Raw genomic sequence first — 21,276 nt, 5'->3', positions numbered from 1 at the left:
GGTAGTTTTCAAATGGTTTTTAAATTTAAGTACAATTACTTGAAAAATATTCCTACTCACTAACCAAACAGTGCATATTGTGTTGACATGTCACATATTATTATGTTAAAATCACTTTTCACATCATTTTGTAAAGTCAGATTTACATAGAATATATATTCTTTTGTACATATATACTGTTCCCTCCTTCCTTCAAGCTTAAAAAAGATTATTTATGCTTTTAGTCAAATAGATTCTATAGATGAACCATTTCTCAATATTTTTCTTAAGAATTAGCTGCATCTGCTGAGTCTACAGAAATTTCTTCCAAGATTCTGACTCCAAATGCTAAAAAATTGGGAGAGCCCATTCGTTCAGCTATTCCTTTGCAGCCACCATACCATCCTCTTGAGCCTCGGGCACCCTATCCTATAGGAAAAGAATTTTATCATACAAGTCACTATCCCTCAGACTTGAATGATGATGAGAATCATAAAAGACCTGTGGTAAGTGGAAAAGTTGCTTTTTTTTTTTTTAATTGACGAATTAAATATATAGTTAGTTAAATTGAAGCTACACTGATCTTTTTCTGCTGGTTAAAGAAAGTAACAATGTAAATCAGAAAATACATCTGTTCTTGAATTTGAAATATTGACGTTGGTCTTCATTTCTTCAGTTTTCAGGGTCATTCGATTCATTTTCAGAAAGGATTCAGGGTTCAGAGTCCTACCTCACATCTGGTAAGAACCAGAGATTTCAAAATTCCTTTTTCATTAAAAAATTGATTATGACTTTGGGGTTTTCCTTCATTCATTTCAGCCAAAAGTTTAAAAACTAAATCACTCTTTGGAGTCATATTTACATAGGTAGAAAACCCAATATGTACTGCCCTCAAAGTGCTTAAAAAATAAGGAATAAGATGTTTGTAAATATTATGTAGGATAAAACATGATAGGAGTGGTATGTGCAAATGCTTTAAGAAAATTTGAGACAAAAAAAAGCAAATTTCACAAGGAAGAAAAGGAAGGTTTCATTGGAAGATATAGTATCTGAGATAAACCTTAAAGGAAAAAAAAGATTTCATTGCACAAAGATATGGAAGAAATAAGTTCTAGGTATGGAGGAAGGACGGCCTACAACAAAATGGAGGCAGAAATGGCAGATCAAAAGTTCAGGAAATAGCTAGTAGTTCATTTTAGCTGGAATTTAGAATGCATGAAAGAGAATAGAGTTTAATAAGCCAGAAAGGTAGGTTGGAACCAGATGTTTTTTTTAGGACTGTTAAGTTTTGCTTTATTATCCCATAAGCAGTGGGGAGCCACTAAAAGATCACAGTGATAAGTAGTAAGAACTATATATTAGGATAGGATTGGAGAACAGTGAAGAAAGAAATGACTCAGGTGATTTTAATAAATAGGGGCCTTGAACAGATTTGAGAGACATTATAAAGGTAGGACTTGACTGCTAATTGGAATGTGGAAAAAGGAAGTAGTCATCAAAGACAATACTGAGGTTTTGAGCTTTGGTGCTGAGGTGATGTTGATGTAGGGAGAGGGCAGCTAGGTGACTGGATAAAGAGCAGGCCTGGAGACAGAAGGTCTTGTATTCAAATGTGACTTCAAATACTTCTTAGCTATGTGATCCTGGGCAAGTCACTTAACCCTAATTGCCTAACCCTTACTGCACTTTTGCCTTGGAGCTAATACTTAGAATTGCTTCTAAGACAGAAGATAAGGGCTTAAAAAAATAGATGTAGGGAGTTGGAAAGAAGATGATAATGATGATAGCTTTAGTGAATTTAGTTTAGGACATGCCAGCTTTGAGTTATTGGCAAAACATCCCCAATGGAGATAATTACCTGAAAATATGGGAATCTATTCATAGAATAATTCAGGGCTAAAGATAAAAGTTTTGAGGATCATCTACATAAAGGTAATAATTGAGGCCATGGAAATAAGATTGCAAAGCAAGATTATAGAGATAGAAGAAAGAAGACAAAAGGACAGGCCCTTTTGGTTGTTGCATTTTTATAAAAAGTTTTGCAACTTCAAAAAATATTTTTTCCTTATTTCATTTAGCTACCTTTCCTAAACAGTTATAACATGGAAATGTGAAGTTTAAAGTTATTTTACTATGTGATAGATGGGAGTGGGGAAATGCAATTCTGATCTACATGTTTGTCTATGCTAACTTTTAATTCTCAAAGCCTTGTAAATATAAGCCTCATTTAATCAAAAAATGTGATTAAATACTATCAGTTTGACCTCACAGTTGGTAATCATAAATCTTACATAATTTTTGTCGTTTTATGTTCAGTTGGAGATACACTGGCATCTGAAATGAGTACACAGGATCAAAGCTGCAGTATAAAGGTAGTGCTGTTTGGAAATGTGGTTAATTTCTATACATTTTGCTAAATTAGGCTTTAAAAAAAAACCCTTACGGTATTAGAACATGAAGATATTTGGTTTGCTATGTATGATTCTTTACATCTCACTAAAGAGAATATCTACTATAAATGATAACATTTTGAAATTCTTAGGAATAGCATCATAACTCTGTGTATCTGCAATGTTTCAAATTAACGATTTTTGCTTCTATTTAGTGCCTCAATAGCATTGATATGGTTTCCCCAGCTCCTCACGTGGCTAAAGAAACTAAGCCCTCAGAGTCACAGTCTCACTTATATAGCCCTAGAAAACAAAAGTTTCTCAAACTAATGAGGTAAGTATTTTAGTATTCTGTTTGTACATTTATTAAAGGAGGGGCCTATGGACTTGAAGAATTAGGGAAATGTTACTTGTAAAACAATGTATGATTTTTTAAAATATCTAATATAGTCAGTTAAAATTACCTGTTGAAGGACTGTAGGTGTTTTATTTAAATAAGATCACCTAACCTTTTTTTATTATATTTTATAGGAGAATAGAAAGCTGTGATCTACTCACTGATAAGCTGTCCCTGCACCAGGGACCATGTCATAGGTTGAGTAGGCAAGAATTGCGCTCAGCTTCAGAGAAACTCTCTCATCGACTCAGTGAACTAAATTTAGTAAGTCTTTTTCCCCCCCTGCTATTTCCTCTGACAGATTGCCATTTAAACGAGCAGTTCAGTTTTGTTACAAATGAAGGCTTTAGGCTAGAAGCTAAGACTTTAATAAAACAAATTTTGTTCTAATTAGCAATTGCCTAAATATCAATGGCCTTATGGCCTTCTCACTAATTCATCAATTCTCATAAGCTCAACTGTTAAAAAGAATATAACACACACATATCTAGAAATTCATCTATTCTCTTCTGTAGCATAGTAAATGTTCTCTATATAGATAACAAATGACTAGCAGTAAAACAATTCAGTTAAAACTATAGTATCTTCAAATAGACCCCTATGATTGCCCTCTCAGTTCCCCTCAAACCTAAACAAAGTACTAAAACAGCATAGTCTCATACATTTATACAATAGTCCAATTGAAAGAAGATGTTAAATTACTTTTCCAATTACTCATAATTTAAGACAATTTAAAAACTAAATAATAATGAGCCGTTTGGCCAGGTTTTTCTCAGTCTGCTTCAGCGGATCATTATCTATGTAACACCCTTAACTATGAGGATACACCAAACTTTTGTCCTAGGCCCATTTCAATTTTTCTCCATCTTTGTCTCATTTGGTGATCTGATTGGCCCTCCTGTGTTTAATAATCTATCCCACTGACTCCTGGGTCTCTGTATCCTACAGTTTTGACTCACCAACTGCCTATTGGTTATTTTCAAATGGAAATCCCATAGGCATCTTAAAAACTTGTCCAAAATAGGACTACCCCAAAATCTATTCCTCTTCCATAATCATCTCTGTTTTTATCAAGGGCACCACCGAAATTTCCAGTCAACCAGGCTCATAACTTTGGTGTCATTCTTGATTATTTTTATTAACTCCTTGAAGCCAGTCACCTAACAAATCTCATAGTTCCTACTTCTACAGCATTTCTTTCATATTCCCTCTCTACCCACACAAACACAATCCTAGTTTGGACTCTCATCCTCTCTTGCTTGAACTATAAGAGCCTCCTAACTGGTTTTCTAGTCTCAAGGCCTTTCTCCTTTTCAGTTCATCATCTTCCTCATAGCCATCAAATTGATTTTCCTAAAGCATAATAAATCTGACTCTGTCAACATCCTACTGAAAGAATTCCAGTTGCTTCCTATTACCACTGGGATCAAATATAAATTTTTCTGTTTGGCATTTAAAAACTCTTTAAATCCTAACCCAACCCTATCTTTCCAGCTCTAAATACTTTCCTCTCTGCTCTTTATAGTATGGCCAAATTGGTTTTCTTGTGTTTGTCATGTATATAATACCCTGGAATGCACTTTCCTCCTCATTACTTCCTTTTGGAAGCTCATGACTCAATTTTAGTGCCATCTTTTGCAGAAGATCTTCTGGTCCCCTTGTCTTCCACATCCCTATTTTGCATCTATATGCATATGTGCGTCTTGTCTTTCCCCACCTAAAATGTAAGCTCCTTAAGCACAAAGACTGCTTCATTTTTATTTTTGTATCCTTAGTGCCCAGATATTTACTATCAAATAGTAAGCATGTAGTAAGTGGACATTGATTAATTGAACTTCGGAATATTTTAGACATGTTTTTATTTCCTGGATGTCTATATCATTTACTAAAATCTATATAAAGATTTATTTCAGTTTTCCAGTTTTTTCAGTTCTATTTTAATGTGATGAATTAAAGGTACTAAAATTGTTTTTCTCATTAGATGTTAAGAAATGCCCTGCATTCAGAGACTAAAGAAAAAGAAGAGATTAGAGATGGTGATGCATCTTTACAGGACAGTGATAATGCCATCATTGATAATGAACAGTCAAAGAAGTCTCACCCAGGTAATGAATCTTGCCAAAGAAGTTCTAGAATGATAGTATTGGCCAATTTCCTATGCTCTTTTATCAGTTTTGAAATGGTTCTGTGCTATTCGCTTTTGAATATTTGTTTTTTCCCTTCACACTTACCTTCTATCTTGGTATCAATTCCAAGACAGAAGTGTGGCAAGGGCTAGGCAATTGGGGTCAAGTGACTTTCTCAGGGTCATACAGATAGGACGTATCTGAGGTCAAATTTGAACCCAGGGCCTCTGAATTCCAGGCCTGGTACTCTTATCAGCTTTGCTACCTAGCTGTCCCTTCTACTCATTTCAAATGAAAGTAGTGTAAAATCAGTCATATCAACAAATCTGCTTGTTTATTCTTGATTTCACAAAAAGTCTATTCTTTTCCTTGCCTAGGATGCCGCCTTTCCTCCCCTTTGCTAATTCCTGCCTTTCATTTTTAAAAGTTGGTTCAACTTAGACTTCAAGAAGTCTTCCTGATGTAACTTATTCTCATCACTTCTTTATACTATATTCTTCAGTTACATGTATACTGGCATTCCAGTATCAGAAACTTCACTAAAAGTACGAATAGTAATTAGGAACCAAATTCCCTGCTTAAGGATAGACTTCAAAGATATTTATATATATATTATCCATAGAGGTTGTTGTAAAAGCAGAGAAAACAAGAGAGGAAAACCTTGTAATAACTTAAAATAATAAAATTATGGTCCAAGTTGTATAAAATATGTACAGAAGTACACATTGATGTTACATGGGATCACAGTGGATCTAAAATATGCATATATTATATGTAAGATATAATAAAATCACTATAATATATATCAAATTGCCATTATTTCTTGCCTTCCTAGACTTTGGGAGATGATCTTCTAAATCTCTTCTAAGGGAAACTGTCAAGGGAAGAATAAACTAGATGTTTTCTTCAAATTTCCATGTACTGTGCTTCAAAAATCATTCTTGTGACCTAGTGTCCATGTATTTAGATTTGGGGGATTCTTTTTTTAAAAATAGTTTGCTGCTCCACACTTTTCACCACAAGGTGGCATGCTAGTGAAGAGATAAAAGTAAAAGGAGCAGAGGTAAAAACTTTGAAAAGCAACTGATAGGAAACTGGCATAAGGGAATAATATAAATGTTATTTTACACATATTGAAACTCTACCTGGGATGTTTTTCCTCTCTAACTAGACAAGAAACTTCTGGAAAGCCTAGTCCTTATTTTTTTATTTTTCTCTTGCCTCCTAAACTAAGGTCAAGGTTCTTCACATTAGGAACTATTGTAAACAAGTACAAACTGATTACATAAAAAAGTAGAGTTCCATTTATTAATCCAGTTTTCACCTTGAATCAGATGACTAGGCATTCTAATGACGTTTCTGGTTTTAAGAATTTATTGTACATATCTGATAATCACAACCTTTGGTCATAGAAGGCAATCTTACACAACCCAGTTACTCCCTTTATCCTTTAAGAAGAGGATTAGGGCATATTTCTTTATCACTTACAGGGCCACCTAAGAGAAGCAGACAGTTCCAAGTGGGGAAACTACGAAGACAAATACAGAATGAATCAGATCTGCTACGATTCCGAGCAAAGGTATATGATGGCCATGTAATTTGTCTGGTATTAGAAAAGTTCCAATTGGTACTCTTTACTTTTATGCCTCTTATGCCATACTTCTTTCTACTCAAAGGTATACAATTTAGTTAATGTTTATGGCATTCCTACAAAAAATAAGTTTCACACAAATCTGGTATTCGTGGAACTTAATAATACTTTGGAAACCTAATATTTATACATATGAAACAATTAAAGAATAATACATGACATAATATCATTGATTATAAATGTGTGGTACCCATACAATACTATCTACAATGGAAGATCAGAAAGATCATGGTGGATTAAAATGTCAGAAAAACTTATGAAGTATAGCTTACACTGGGTCTTTAATTTCTGTTTAATTCACCATACATTTTATTAAATGTCTTTGTTTAGCATACTGTATGAGGGCTTGGGTGAGATACAAAATAAAGGTAGGTTCTGTAGTCTAACAAAGAATGAATTGAGGCCATTTTAGAGTGAGGAAAACCTAATGGCAGAGATTGGAAATTAACAGAATCAGCAAAGATAGAAAATTAAGGATAAGTTTGGGGTTATGAGTTGTGTTGGAATAATTTTTCAAAAATTGCTTATCCCATTCCATCTATAAGACAGCACACATTGATAAATGTACAAAGGAATAGTTTGACTGAACCTAGTACGTTTGCATTTGAAAATAAAATTAAACAAGTAGTGTGAGGAGTTAAAGAGAGGATATTGAATTGGGGCTATGAAGGATGGGGCTATTGGAGAAGAAGGTTAAAATACCATGCTGTCATCAGTTCTTGAGACAACGGACATAGTAAAAGGGAAAGATCAGTATTCTGACTATGTATATAAAATATGTTCTAAGATCTATTAAATACAAGTTGGACAGATATGCTTCAGAGATGACTATAGGGTCTGGACTAGGTTAACAGAAAGGAAGGAAGGGAGACTTCTAGTGTAGAAGGAAAAATTGATAGAATTGATTCATCACTTCTTTAATTCCACCATCCAAAAATGATTCCAAGGTTTCTACTATGGATAATTAGGAAAGTTGGGGTAATACGAACAGAAACAAGAACTTAGAAGAGGGCAGTGAATTTAGGTGTGTGAAAAGTTGGACATAAGTAAACACTTCTCAGAAGAAGAGGAAAAAAACCCAAAGTGAACTTTGAATTTGCTTCCAGTTAAGAAGTGGGAAAAGGAAGAAGAGCCAGTGAAGGAAAATGGAAAAGGGTAAAGAATACATCATAAATATCAAGAGATAAATTGGGTATATGTTAGCATAGTTGGGAAAAACCCTGGAAACAAAGGCCATTTGTGAGGTGTCAGGTACAACAGAGAGGTCATGGAAAGAGAAGTTGAGTCAGTTTGAGCCAATAATCTGATCAGAAGCCTGATTTCAGAGTATTAAGGAAAGAATTTCTAAAAGGAAATAGAAACTAACAGGAAAATATAAGACTGGCCGATCTTTGTTTTGAAAGATGAAGAGAAGAAACCACTAACTCAAGAGGAAGAGCCTGAAAATAACTTGGTGAAAAGAATATCTCTTTTTATTAAGGGAAGGCTAGGATCTGGAATATTGGTAGAGAGTGACCTTTAGAAAAGAAAAATCTCACTAGTCTCAGGTAGACTTGGTGATCTTCTGAATTGAAAACAACTGTCCAGTTTCATCAGCAAAGAGGGGAAAAGTAAAATAAATATAGTAGAGGTGAATTTGATTAGGTTCCACAACAGTTTGGATATGCGGAGTGAAAGAAAGTGAATTGAAGATGACTTGAAGCCTGGTTAACTTGAAGGATTATGCTTCTGGTAAAAGAAATAGGGAAGTTGGGAAGAGATAGGACTTGGGGGGAAGGATATTGGATTGTTTTGAATGTGAATTGGAGATGTCCAGTAGACTGTTGGTGATATGGGGTAGACTGTAATTCATGAGAGAGACTAGCACTAGATGGATATGTCTAATACTCTTTTACATAAAAAACCTGAAAAGATGAGTAGTATGTCAAATAGCTGCTGAGAAGTCAAGAAGGATGGAAATTTAGAAAAAAGTCTATTGCCTTTTCCTGGACTCTTCTCTTCTCCCTCCCCCTGTTAAATTCCAAGCCATCCCTTAAAATGTAATTCAAATGCTATTTCTTCCCTGAAGCTCTCTGATTACCTCTTTCCCAATACACATATACACATTTCACACATATATTCTACCCCTCTCCTCCAGAATCTATAATCACTTTCATTTCATATTTCTTCAGTTACGATATTCTGCCAAAGGGTTAAATACAGTATTCGGCTGTCTTCTGGAGGGATGCATATTGAGAGCACAGAGAGCTACTTGTTTGCATAGCCTTCCCAACTCCTTGTATTTATTAGTTTGACTAGGATGTCTGACATCTTGGGAACATTTTTTTTTCTCTAGGTGATAGCAGACTTATTTGAAAAGCAGTTGCATAGAAGTGAAATTCAAGAAGGACCTGGACTTTCAGTGCTGACTACAGACCAGAAAAGAAGAGTAGGCTAAGATTTTCAGTTGGGATGAAAGCATTTGAACATGACATAAGTATACATTGGACCAGGCAATATGGTGCAATGAAAAAAGAACTATAGCTAGTCTTAGAAGACCTGAGTTTAGGTTCTAGCTCTTCCATTTATTAGTCAAGCAATCCTTGGCAAGTCACTTAACCTTTCTAAGTCTCAAGCACAACTTAGACAACAGAGTTGTCTAGTAGAGAAAGCACTCTGTAAGGCACAAAATATTTACATGTGAATTAACACTAAAGAACACTTAAAAAAAACACTTCAAAGGTTAGCTTAATTATTAGCTCCTTAGGGGAAAAGTTTTCTTCTAATTCACCTGTCCTGCCTAAAATACTAAGGCATGGATAGAAGGTTAGAGCAGCCCATATTCTTCATGAATCTTTCCAATTAAAAGACTTTACTCTTACCATGAGTCCATGGGAAGATAACTTGCAGAACCTATGCTACAGTGTTATCATGGAGAAGGTATTTTGTAAATGTTAAAATGCTATGTAAATATCATTATTTCTGTTATAATAGCCTCACCAAGAATTTTAGACCTCCTATTATCTGAAAGAAGCCCATTTTATATGGGCTGGTTGGTAGGGCTAGATATTATGAGAAAAGAGAACTATATTTAATCTATTTTTAGAAACTCATTAAATTTCAGTGCCATTTAAATTTCTAAGAGCTGCCCAAAAATCATTTATAATTGTGAACAGTATTAAAATTTCAGTGACCAAGGGTAGCTAGGTGACTCAGTGGCTTGAGAGCCAGGCCTAGAGATGGGAGGTCCTGGGTTCAAATTTAGGCTCAGATACTTCCTTAGCTGTGTGACCCTGGGCAAGTCACTTAACCCCCATTGCCTAGCCCTTACTACTCCTGCCTTGGGACTAATAAATATTCTAAGATAGAAAGTAATCTTTATGTCTAATGTATGTATATGTCAGTATCTTTAGTTAGCAAATTATCAAGTTATAATTCTAGAACCTTACAAAAAAATTACCCCCATAACTCTTTTCCATTTGTTTTTAAGGAACAAGAATACAAAGAAAATATCCATAAGAGACCTCCAAAAACTCATCAGCCAGTGAGAGTTTATTCAAAAAAAAACATTCCTTGGAATCTCAAACGCAGCCAGTGGATTCCTTCTAAAGGGAGCATCACAAAGGCAAAGAAAGCAGTTCCATGTAAGGACAGTAAAATTGTATTTGGTGAAAAACTAGCATCATTTGAAAGTATACAGGAAATTCCATAAGTTCAAGAGTAAAACTAACATTCCAATTAGTTGAGGATCTTCTTCCCCCATTTATATCAATGCATATGCTGATTTTCAGAGTGGGAGGGAATATTCTTAAATAGTAAACTAATGGAGCAGATAGGTAACATAGTGGATAAGAGGACCTGGGTTCAGCTCTTATCTCATATATTTCTTTGCTGGGTGACTTGGGGCAAGTCACTGAACTGCTGTTTTTGCCTGATCCTTCCCCTTCTGTCTTAGATTTGTTACTAGGACAGAAAGTAAGGGTTTAAAATAATAATAACAATAGTGAACTTGAGCAGGGATTGTGATAACCTAGGACCAAATTAAAGTTCATAATTAATTGCTGCTTCATCATTGCTCCGAGTTTGGGCTCAGACACCTTTCTTTTCCCTTCTCATCTTAGGTCCTAGAAAATTAGTGAAATAAGAAGGAAACCTCCAAAGTAATATTCCCATTTCCCTGGCCCAGATTCCACTGGGAGCTTAGGTTTCTGCCTCACTTTGCAATTATAAAGAAAATAATTCCTGCCACAGAATAACGTTCTTTGTCCCAAAGAGTAAAGGCCCTGGTTTTATATCCTACCGCTACAAATAGGATAGGGCAGCTGGATGGCTAAGTGGTCAGGAAGACTCATCTTCCTGAGTTCAAATCTGGTCTCAGAACACTAATCATGTGGCCCTGGGCAAGTCACTTCACTTTGCTTTGGTTTCCTCATCTGTAAAATGAGCTAGAGAAGGAAATGGCAAAACACTATGGTATCTTTGCTAGGAAAACCCCAAATAGTCACAAAGAGTCAGACATGACTGAAAAATGATTGAACAACAACAAATAAGGCAGACTTAGGAATCCTTAATTAGACTACTTGTTTCCTTTGTGTATCTCCAAGAAAGATAAATGAACTAAAAACAGCCTGTGCCACAACACCTCAGCTATCACTGACAGGGACAAGGTAACATATAAGAGGATGAAGCACATAGTAGTGAAATGATGTGCCTTAACCCACCAGACAGCACTAAAATAGAACTAAGAATTACAGCTGTTAGAAAACTTTGTCATTCATTTTGCCAGACCTCACGCTCTCGTTACATCTGTGTTCATACCTCAGTAAAAATAAAGGATGACAATCTTTTGTCCGTGCTCCTGGAAGAGTTTCCATACCTCCAAATTTCTAGCCAAACACTCGCAAAACTGTGGAAACAACAGCTCTTTCAAACTGAACAACTAAGGAAGATGACATCTGGAGTGGAACAATCGAAAAAGAAATTCCAATTTAAAGTGAGTTTCTATCAAAGGTTTTTCTTTTTAAACTAAAAATCCAAATGGTGCAGCAATAGTTCTACAAAAGATTAGCCAGAATATGTACCCATTTCTTTGCTTCCATTTAATTTCCAGGTTGAAGAAGCATTAAGAAAACACGATCTCCTTGCTGAAATTGTTAAGAAAGAACATGAGCACAATAAGAGACTGGTAAGTTATAGGGAAAATATTCTATGGCCAAAAGTTTATTTTTAAAAGAATGCTCTAAATGACTTGTTTATCCTTGTCTACTATACAAGGATACAGATATATTGTCATAATTTGTGGAGCTATTGCATGGGAATACAGTATTCTTCCCATTCCCTCACTTTGATCTCGCCCTTCCCCCTTTCTTGGTAGAAGAGAGAGGCTAAAGAAAAACAGAATAAACCTTCTCTCTTGGTAAAAACAGACATAGCAGGGGGCAGCTAGGTGGCTCAGTGGCTTGAGAGCCAGGCCTAGAGATGGGAGGTCCTAGGTTCAAATCTGGCCTCAGACACTCCTAGCTGTGTGACCCTGGGCAAGTCACTTAACCCCTATTGCCTAGCCCTGAGAGAGAGAGAGAGAGAGAGAGAGAGAGAGAGAGAGAGAGAAATAGTTCATAAGTCCTGTTCACATATAGAGAAAAGATTAGTCACAGTTTGGAGTGGATAATCAAATTAGATGTCACGGTGGTAAGAGTGCTGAGCTCGAATTCAGGAAGACCAGAGTTTGAATCCTGCCTCAGATACTTACTGGCTGTGGGACAAGCCATTAACCTCTGTGTGCCCATTTCCTCATAAAATGGGAATAATAACAGTACCTACCTTGTAAGGTTGCAAGGATCAAATGAAATAGCATATTTACAACACTCTGCAAACCTTAACATGCTATTTAAATTCTGGTTATTATTACTAGATGTTATAAGAGGCAGAAGGCAGAGTTCTTCAACTTCAATTTTGCTTCCATCCTTTTTAGAAAGGAGAAAAATCTTCATACTGAAAATGGTAGGGTAATCCTGGTAGAAAGGGAGCTCAAACCTGAAATAAGTATAGAAATAATATGAAAGCATTTATTTGCTTAAAAGGGAACTCGTAGTTCCAGGCACATATTATTTCTAGGATATTGATAGAACTGGAAAATAGCAACTGTGATCATGGCCATTAATGAGAAATGAAGCCAGCCAGGGGAATTGCCAGAAAATAGGAGAGAGGCAGAAAATTGTGCTTATTTGCAGAAAAGAAAATGGTGGGTTTTCAAAATTACAGACCAATAAGCCCAGCAAAAAGCTAGGACCAATAAGCCCAGCAAAAAGCTAGGTTACTACATTAGAAGGATAAATTTAAAAAATAAAAAATCTAGATTATTAGATGTTTAAACATTTTTAAAAGGAATATAGTACTAAGAGTGATGTATTCACTAAAAAAATTCAGTGCAAATTAAACACTTTTTTAAAAAATAATGTTTGAAATGCCAAGTCAAAGTTGGTATGTGTCCTAATTTCAGAAAAGAATTTGGATAAGATTGTGAAATTTGAGCTAAACCTGCTATTGAGTTGTGGAAATAATGTTATGGTAAAATATAATGGTTGGAAAATGGGAAATCATAGTCATCTTATGCTGATCAGATGGAATATTGCATTCATTTCTCAGTGTTTCATTTCTTAAAAGTATATCAACACCTTGAGTGACATGTTCAGAAGAAGGCAGCTAAAATGATAAAGGGCCTGGAAATCATTTCATAAGAGCTAAAAATAAAAGGCATTTGAGTTGGTTAGCCCAGAGAAGATAAGGTGTGAGGGCTCCCTGCTATCATAAAGTAAACTTAGGTTGTATTATTCCAAAGGGTAAAAGTTATAGGTAGACAAGTTTCAGTTCAGCATATGAAAGAATTTAATCAATTAGAATAGACCAAAAAACAAAAAAGTGTGGTCATGAATAATCTCTTCATTAAAAGTACTCTCTGCATTGGGTGAAAAGTTGGAAGGAACTCTAGAAATCATTTAGCCATACTCTTAAGCTTTAGTGAAATGGTGTCTGAAATGATTTTCCAGTGTAAACATATAGATACAGTGCAGTGTAATAGGAAGAAAGTAGAAAGTGAAAGACAAGTTAAAAATTTTGGAACTACCCCCAAAAAGCAACCCTAGACTTAAAACACTTTTTTTTCCTTAGCAAGATTTTAAGGAACGTGTGTCTAAACAGAAGTCAATTCAGATGAAGATAAAAGAGAGACGACAGCAAATTATTCAAGCCAAAAAATACTACGAGGATTATAGAATTCAATTACTTGCAAAAATGATGCGAGCACGGACGCGTGAAGAAGCGGTAAATAAATGCTATTTTAATCCCCTTCTCACCCCTAAGTCTCCCCAGAATTCCTAATCTGTAATGTGTTAGTTGAAAGAAGGTTACTGCTTGACTCATTCTTTTGAAAAACAATCTTTTTGTGTTCACTGATATATATAACATAGGAAGTAAATCATTTTTACCCTCCATTCATAGAAACTACTCTCAAGGTATACCTGAAGTACTTGGTATACCTTAAAACTCAAATATATCTCTTAAAGTTTAATGAAGATCAGGCTATTTCATTGCCCAGCTCTATTCAAAGACCTACTTCCCTTGATTTTTTTTCTTCCATCCTTGAGATTTTAATTTGACTTTGTTTAGAAATGGTTCATTATGACTGTCCAAGAATTTCAAAGCTTATTGTAACAGCTAGCAATTAAAAATAGCAAGAGCCATGTCTTTAGAATTTGAGGATGTTTAGCCATCCTCGAATGAGGCTAGCAGTGTGGTGAACAACACTGGATTTAGAGTTAGAAAACCTGGGTTAAAATCCCAGCTTTTTATTTCTTAAGTGATAACAAGAGATTTCAGTTATATTACCTATCTGGTCCTCTCTTTCCTCATCTGTAAATATTATTTCTAGCTCTAAATCCTCTGATGTTCTAAATGCTTTAGTTGAGTTTTCCTATATGATAAAATCTACACAAACTACATGATGGAGAGAGAAAATCACCTGTATTGTCAAGACAGGTACACTAAGATATTTTACGAAGCTCTGGTGAGATCCTGTACTCCTTAATTGCTGTGGACAACAGTCTTAGTTATAAGTGGCAGAGTGGTAGTTTTCAAACATAAAAGTAGTGGATATAGCACTGGCTTGGAGTCAGGAAAGACAAGTTTGAATTCTACCTCAGACACTTTGTAGCTGTGGCATTTAACATTCTCTCAGCCTCCTCTCACAAGGTGGCACAGTGGATGGGGCACTAGGCCTGGAGTCAGGAAGACCTGATTTCAAATTTAGCCTCAGACATTTGCTAACTGTCTGACCCTGGACAAGTCATTTAGCCCTGTTTGCCTCGATTTCACTTCAGTATTGTTATCAAGAAAACCCCAAATGGGGTCAGATACTACTGAAAAACTACTAAACAACAGCCTTCTCATCTGTAAAATGAGAATAATAACAGCCCCTCCCTCACAAGTTGTAAAGATCAAATAAGACTGTGTGAAGGCTTTTATAAATATTAAAGTTCTATGTCAATGTATTTCTTTTTTAACCCTTACTTTCTGTCTAAGTTAAAAAACCTTTAAGACAGAAAGACTGGGGCTAGGCAAATGGGGTTAAGTGACTTGCCCAGGGTCACACAGCTAGGTGTCTGGAACTATATTTGAACCCTGGTCCTTCTGACTCCAAGCATAGAGTTCTATCCATTGTGCCCCCTAGCTGTCCCCTACATATCTTCTTATTTGAATTGGTACTAGGTCTTATCTAATTCTCTAAGTAGATAAGAGTCAGCTCTATAAACTTTACTTAGCTCCTGGCTTTGTTAGTTTTGTCTTTTTTTTTTTTTAAATAAGTTCTTATTCATGCATTTTGTTTTTTTTTTTAATATCACCGTAATTTCACACAGTATTCCTTCCCCCTCTCCCTCCCAAAGAGCCATCCCCTATATCACATAGTATTTTTTAATGCTTCCTCTCCCCCCCCCAAAAAAAAGAAGAAATCAATTGGAAAAGTTTGAAAATATGTGGAGTGTGAAATGTTTGTGGACCTCCCACCTCTGTAAAGTTGGAATATCTACTCACATCTTTTCTCTTAAGCCAGTGGTTCACAAACATTTTTGGCCTACCACCCCCTTTCCAGAAAAAAATATTACTTAGCACCCCTGGAAATTAATTTTTTTTTTTAATTTTAATAGCAATTAGTAGGAAAGATAAATGCACCTGTGGCCATCACCACCCACCAGGGGCCAGTAGCACCCACTTTGGGAATCACTGTCTTAAGCCATTCTTGCTTGTTCTTCACTCATTTCTGATTTATGTATGTCCATGTACATGTGGTTGTTCTTTTCTGTTTGCATTGTTGTAGTTACTGTGTATGTTGTTTTCTTGACTCTTCACCTGCATCAGTGTATTTAGTTCTTTCCATGCTCCTGTATTCATCACATTTATCATTTTGTAGCCCATGATATGCCGTGACATTCATGTGCCAGTTTGTTTAGCCATTTCTCAATCCAGGGACAATGACTTTGTGAACTCTTTGCTATCCCAAAAAGTGTTACACCTTTACCTTTAAATGCAGTTTGGAGATTTCATAATCTGCCAGCCAGGTAAGAGTTATTCCTAAGCAGAAGGATGCTGATCTTTAGATAATATTAAAAACCATAGTTCACACTGCCAGATGGGAAATGAGTGAGCATATGCATAAGCATTTGTCAAATAATTTATCCTTCACAATAGCCTACTAACTGAGCTAATATTCCCAAGTATTCTTACAATGAAATTGGCATTCTTTCTGAGCCACAGTTTAAAAGTTCTTTCCCTGCAAGAAAATATTTGCAAAAAGATGGTAATAGTAGGAATATGGGAATAGTGCAAGGCAGGAGAGTGAGATAGCTTGGTGAGTTAGGAAGATTCAAGTTCACATTCTGACTTAGAAACTTAATAATTAGGATACCTTGATGTCATTTAACCTTTCATTACCTGTAAAAGGGGATAGTAATAGCACCTACTCACAGATTTGTTGTATGGATCAAATGAGGATAGGATATGTAATGGGCTATATTAATGTTAGCTCTTAGTAGTTATTTCCAAATTAAAGTCCTTTTCTTAATAAAATTATCTTTGGCAGATATTTAAGAACCTCTTCAAAGAAGGTTTAGAAATTCAAAAGCTAAGATTGCAAGAACTGAGAAACTATGCTAAAGATAAGCGGGAAGAACAAAAGAAACTGCATGAGAATGAACTGCAGTCATTGGAGAACTATTATAAAGATCAGGTATGATCTCTGTTAAGTACATTGCAAATAGTATAACTTACTAACCTTTCTGCAAACCAGAAATTGGCTTGAGCTAAAAGTAGGCCACAAACTACACTATTGATTCCAATCCTCAACTACAACTTGAAACTCATAATGCCTAATTCCATGCCCTAGTTCTTTCTAAAACAATAACTAATAAATCTCAAATAAAAAATGATTAAAGTCTGTTTCTTCCTTCTAAACAGTTTGCAATGCTAGCAGAAGTTGTATCACAGGAACGGCAAGAAATCAAAATGAGAGAGGAAGCCCAAACAAAGGTGATTAGTGCAATAATTTATACAGTTTCCTGTAAAAGGAGTGAAAATGCCATTATTGATGATATAGGGGAATGGAGGAAATACTCCAAATTCACATATCCCATTCACTCATTTTAAGTCATTTTAACTCTACCCCTATTCTTACTCTTAGCAAAGATCAGCAAATCATTGGGCATCTTCACATTCTTTTCCTTACTTGGCCTATGTATCTAATGACCGACCCAGAAGGTTTAGTTAAGAGCAGACATTCCCAAAAGACTGAATAAACTTGATGATTTGAATTCTCTTTCAGACATTACATAAAATGAAAAGGGAATTGAGATTCAAGATGGAGCAAGAAATTCAGCAGTTGCAAAACATGATAATTAAACATGATGATGACCTCTTCTTTCGAGAAGTGGAAGCTGAACGCCTTAAAGCTCGGCTTCAAATGGCTTCATTTCAGTACAGCAAGAGCCATGTTTTTTGAAATTTAAGAGCCAACTATAAAGCAGGTTTTTATTTTACGTGTGTGTGTGTTAAGCCTGAGCATGATAAATGACAAGATGATTGAAATAAAGATAACAATTTCTTAGGGAATTATCTACTTTTAAACAACCTCAATTAAAACATTGAATGTAACTATGATTTAAGAACTTCTAATAAAAAAAATTTTAATGCTCTTTTTATTCTACTTCTTTCCTCCTACCTGCAGCAATAAGTTTATATGAAAAAGAGCTGACTGTGCTTTGCTTCAATACAGATTGCTGTGATCCCATCAGTTTTACTTGACACCTATATTATTAGGTCTGAGAGATAAACACTCAAGAAGCAGACTGACAGAAGTTAAAAATAGAGAGCCACTTTGGGAGCCTAGAAGACCTGGGATCAATCCTTCCAGGGCCACACAGAGTGACTCTGGGCAAGTCACTTAAAATACCAGCATACAAGGCAGCTCCCTAAAACTACAAATGACATAGAAAGCACCAAGCTCTCTCCATTGACAAATGTATAATTAGAATCTGCTCCCCAGGACTAAATCCCAGCTTCCCATGTTCCTTCTCATGTTATATGCTAATGTAGAGAGGAAGTATAAGTTTTGTGTAGATCCACCCTGGCGTTCTCTTTTCCCCTGATCACGGTTTATGGAAGCGGGGTAAGTTCCAGGCAGGAGAATTTTTCTCAGATGTCTTTATTCAGGCTTTTACTTTTGTTCTTGTATTTTTCCTACTTCAAGTGATTATTAATAAATCTTATAAAATATAATACTTGGAGTTATTGGATATTAATTTTAATCTTACACAGAGGAAGTATCCTATACCATTGACGATAAATCCTATTCCTATCATTTTAAAATGTGACCCCTGCTCTTGAGAAACTTGAAATTCTCATTGAAAATAAAGAGTAAAAAACAGCAAATTTTGCAAGAGTTTAAAGAGCTAGAACAGGAGTTTTTCCATGTATTCACCATTTAGGGGGTTTGTAACCTCGGATGAGGAAAAAAATTACATCTTTGTTTTCACTGATCCTAAACCTAACATTTTCTTCAATTATTTACTTCTGAGAAGGTTTGTTTGTTTCAGTAGACTGCCAATGCAGTCTGTGATGCAGAAAAAGTTAAGACCCTTGTTTTAATGGTCACATCCCTAGTAAGAGGCAGAGCTAGGATTCAGCACTCCTTCCTTTATAATGAATTAAGAGGTCATTAATATCTGAAAAAGATAGCCTAATGGGAGAGTCTTGTAAAATGAGTGCAGTTTGGATGGGAGAAAAAGGCATTTTCCAAATTAAGAAACAATATGATAGTACTTTGGCACCTTAAATATCTAATTATCTTAGGAGAGTCACCCCAGGTAGAGTCTAGCCAGTTTACAAATTTTCTCTCATGCTTGGCATTTGGGAATAAGGAAGTGATAGTACTGTTGGAATTCTATCCTGGTCCTATCCTACCAGAGCAGCATCCTGGGTTAGGGCATGGGTGGGGTCTCAGAGGGATCCAATCCAATGCGTCTGTTGCAGATCCATCAAGGAAGTAGAGGCCAGGTGATTTCATCTTTAGGAGGACCAGGATCTCCTAATTTAGTTGACTGAGGAAAAAGTACCTTCCCAGAAAGCTCCCTCAGCCTGTGCCAATCATTTTTGCATTGGCTCCAGCACTACTTTGCCTCAGGATATAACTGCACAGTGACACCTGCATTCTAGGCCACCCCTCCCTTGAAGGGCCCAGCCAGAGGTCACTCTCCTGGGAGCGGGGAGAAGGCCAAGGCTCTTTTTAATGACTTATGGGAATTTCCTGATTTTGCCTTGTTTAGCCTAACCAGTCCTCCACTCTCTGGGCTCTGAATTTAGGAAATGGAATTTCTGGGTGAGACTACTGGGAAGGCTGCTGGCCAGAAGCCCCCTCAGTTCCCTTTTCTCTAGAAGCCAATTGGTTCTTTTGTGGTTTAGCTGCCCTGTGTCTTTCAAAAGAAGGCAGCCAGGTGGTTTGGTGTTTAGAGAACCAGGCCTGAAGTCTGAAGTGAACCTCAAGACCTCACTTAAGCTATGTGACCCTGATAAAGTTGCTTCACTCTTCCTCTGTTCCTCATCTGTAAAATGAGGTAAAGAAATGGCAAACTACCTCAGTATCTCTGCTAAGAAAACCCCAAATGGGGTCAGAGTCAGACACAAGTGAAAACTGAAATTTCACTGCACAGCTCTTCAAAGTTCTGGCTCTTGTTCCAAGCTGAATAATGCTGGCAGTTTCCTCTCAGGTTCCTTATGTTTGACCTGGTTCCGATTTCCCAAATTAGGAGGCACACCAGATAATGTAAAAGCAAGAGGTACTGCTTTATTGCAAGCTCAAGCTTGGGTCCCACAGCTTCCAAGACAAATGGAATGTTTGAATGAGAGGCTCAGTTAGCTTATATAGTTTGAGCAGGAACTTGGGGGCTGGATGTTAACACATGCTCCTATCATCCATTCAACAGATGTTACTGGTCAGGGGTCTTCCTGACATTTAATGGATGTAACCAGTTGGGGGTTTTCCTACCATTCATTAGGTGTTGCTGTTTTTATCAGCTCTTCTATTCAGTTGGCTTCCCAGGCCTAACACTTATGCCTGCAGTGCAACACCTGCTCTGTGTGGTGGTTTTTCTCCTGGGTAGGCTATTCCGGGCATTCACCGAGAGTATTCTTCCCAGTCCCATTGTTATAGGGGTACAAAATGGTGAACCCCTGGGTTCAGGAAGGAAACCTTTCTCAAGAATGAGAGGACTCCAACCTTAGCTTAAAAGTAAAAAGAAATATTATTAGTAACATAGAATTAATGGCCAGCAAAACAGCATGAGTGGAACAACCCTGGGGAGTTGCCCTCCACGATATAGCATGGCAGCACAAGTGGAGCTGTTGGATTTAAAAATCAACCTACTGAACTATTTCTAGCCTGTTCGGTAAGCTGCTTCCTGGCCCCCCACCTTGTTCAGTCTCCTGAAACCCCCAGCCTCAAATGTTTCCCAGCACATTGTCTTTCTTACCTTCCCCCGACAGGCCTAAAATTAACCTCCAGGCCAAATAGTTCCCAAAACATAACTGTCTTATCTCCCCTTGATGGATGGTTGCCAGATGTTTCCTGACCCCTGACCCTGACTCCCCTTGAATGGATGGTTGCCAGATGCTTCCTGACCCCTGACCCTGTACCCCCTTGATGAATGGCTCCTGACCCCCTGACCCTGTCCCCCCTTGATGGATGGCAACCAGATACTTCCTGATTCCCTATCCCTGAACCCCTTTTTGATTTCCAGGTGTTTCCTAATACCTTTCCTTGATGACGTCTGTTCCAAACCCCCTCCCCAATATTCCTATATAAACCCTTGCCTGAAGAAACCACGGGGACAGTAACTGTGGAAGGCTTTCTGCTTACTGAACCTAGCTGTGGCTAGCAAATAAACGGGCCTCTTTTTGCTTATTGCATTGTCAGTGTGCTTCCTGCCCCGACCGAACCTGGGAAGGACTCCAGAATCTGGGTCCAACAGAGCAACTATAGGAAGTTGCTCCCTGGATGCCCCAGTTGAGGGGTTTTTGTATCCTTTTTAAAAAGTGTGAATGTGACTTCTTGCACTCAGGAATCCGGTGGGTGGGTAGGGGTCTGTCTGAGATCCTCCGGGCTTAGGCAATCAAGGTGTGGCCCGGAGGTGTATCTCTTTTGTCTATCTCAAC

At 36.8% G+C, this 21,276-nt stretch overlaps 1 protein-coding gene across 1 annotated transcript in view; it reads left to right on the top strand.

Moving 5' to 3' along the window:
- Window positions 1-17,760, top strand: part of CEP95 (centrosomal protein 95) — a 46,389-nt gene extending 28,629 nt beyond the window's left edge. The window contains exons 8-22 of the mRNA XM_044674302.1: window positions 271-485; window positions 656-719; window positions 2,296-2,351; window positions 2,585-2,703; window positions 2,901-3,030; window positions 4,748-4,871; window positions 6,383-6,471; window positions 8,879-8,971; window positions 10,013-10,166; window positions 11,346-11,515; window positions 11,633-11,707; window positions 13,690-13,842; window positions 16,655-16,801; window positions 17,029-17,100; window positions 17,393-17,760. Of these exons, the coding sequence (XP_044530237.1) occupies window positions 271-485; window positions 656-719; window positions 2,296-2,351; window positions 2,585-2,703; window positions 2,901-3,030; window positions 4,748-4,871; window positions 6,383-6,471; window positions 8,879-8,971; window positions 10,013-10,166; window positions 11,346-11,515; window positions 11,633-11,707; window positions 13,690-13,842; window positions 16,655-16,801; window positions 17,029-17,100; window positions 17,393-17,569 (1,838 nt within the window). The 3' untranslated portion in view covers window positions 17,570-17,760. The remainder of the gene's footprint in view (window positions 1-270; window positions 486-655; window positions 720-2,295; window positions 2,352-2,584; window positions 2,704-2,900; window positions 3,031-4,747; window positions 4,872-6,382; window positions 6,472-8,878; window positions 8,972-10,012; window positions 10,167-11,345; window positions 11,516-11,632; window positions 11,708-13,689; window positions 13,843-16,654; window positions 16,802-17,028; window positions 17,101-17,392) is intronic.
- Window positions 17,761-21,276: the final 3,516 nt, after the last annotated feature.

Source organism: Gracilinanus agilis, chromosome 4 (genome assembly GCF_016433145.1).
Source record: "Gracilinanus agilis isolate LMUSP501 chromosome 4, AgileGrace, whole genome shotgun sequence".
Lineage (NCBI taxonomy): Eukaryota > Metazoa > Chordata > Mammalia > Didelphimorphia > Didelphidae > Gracilinanus > Gracilinanus agilis.
The sequence above is the reverse complement of the archived record's forward strand: the minus strand, read 5'-3'. Positions and strand labels throughout refer to the sequence as shown.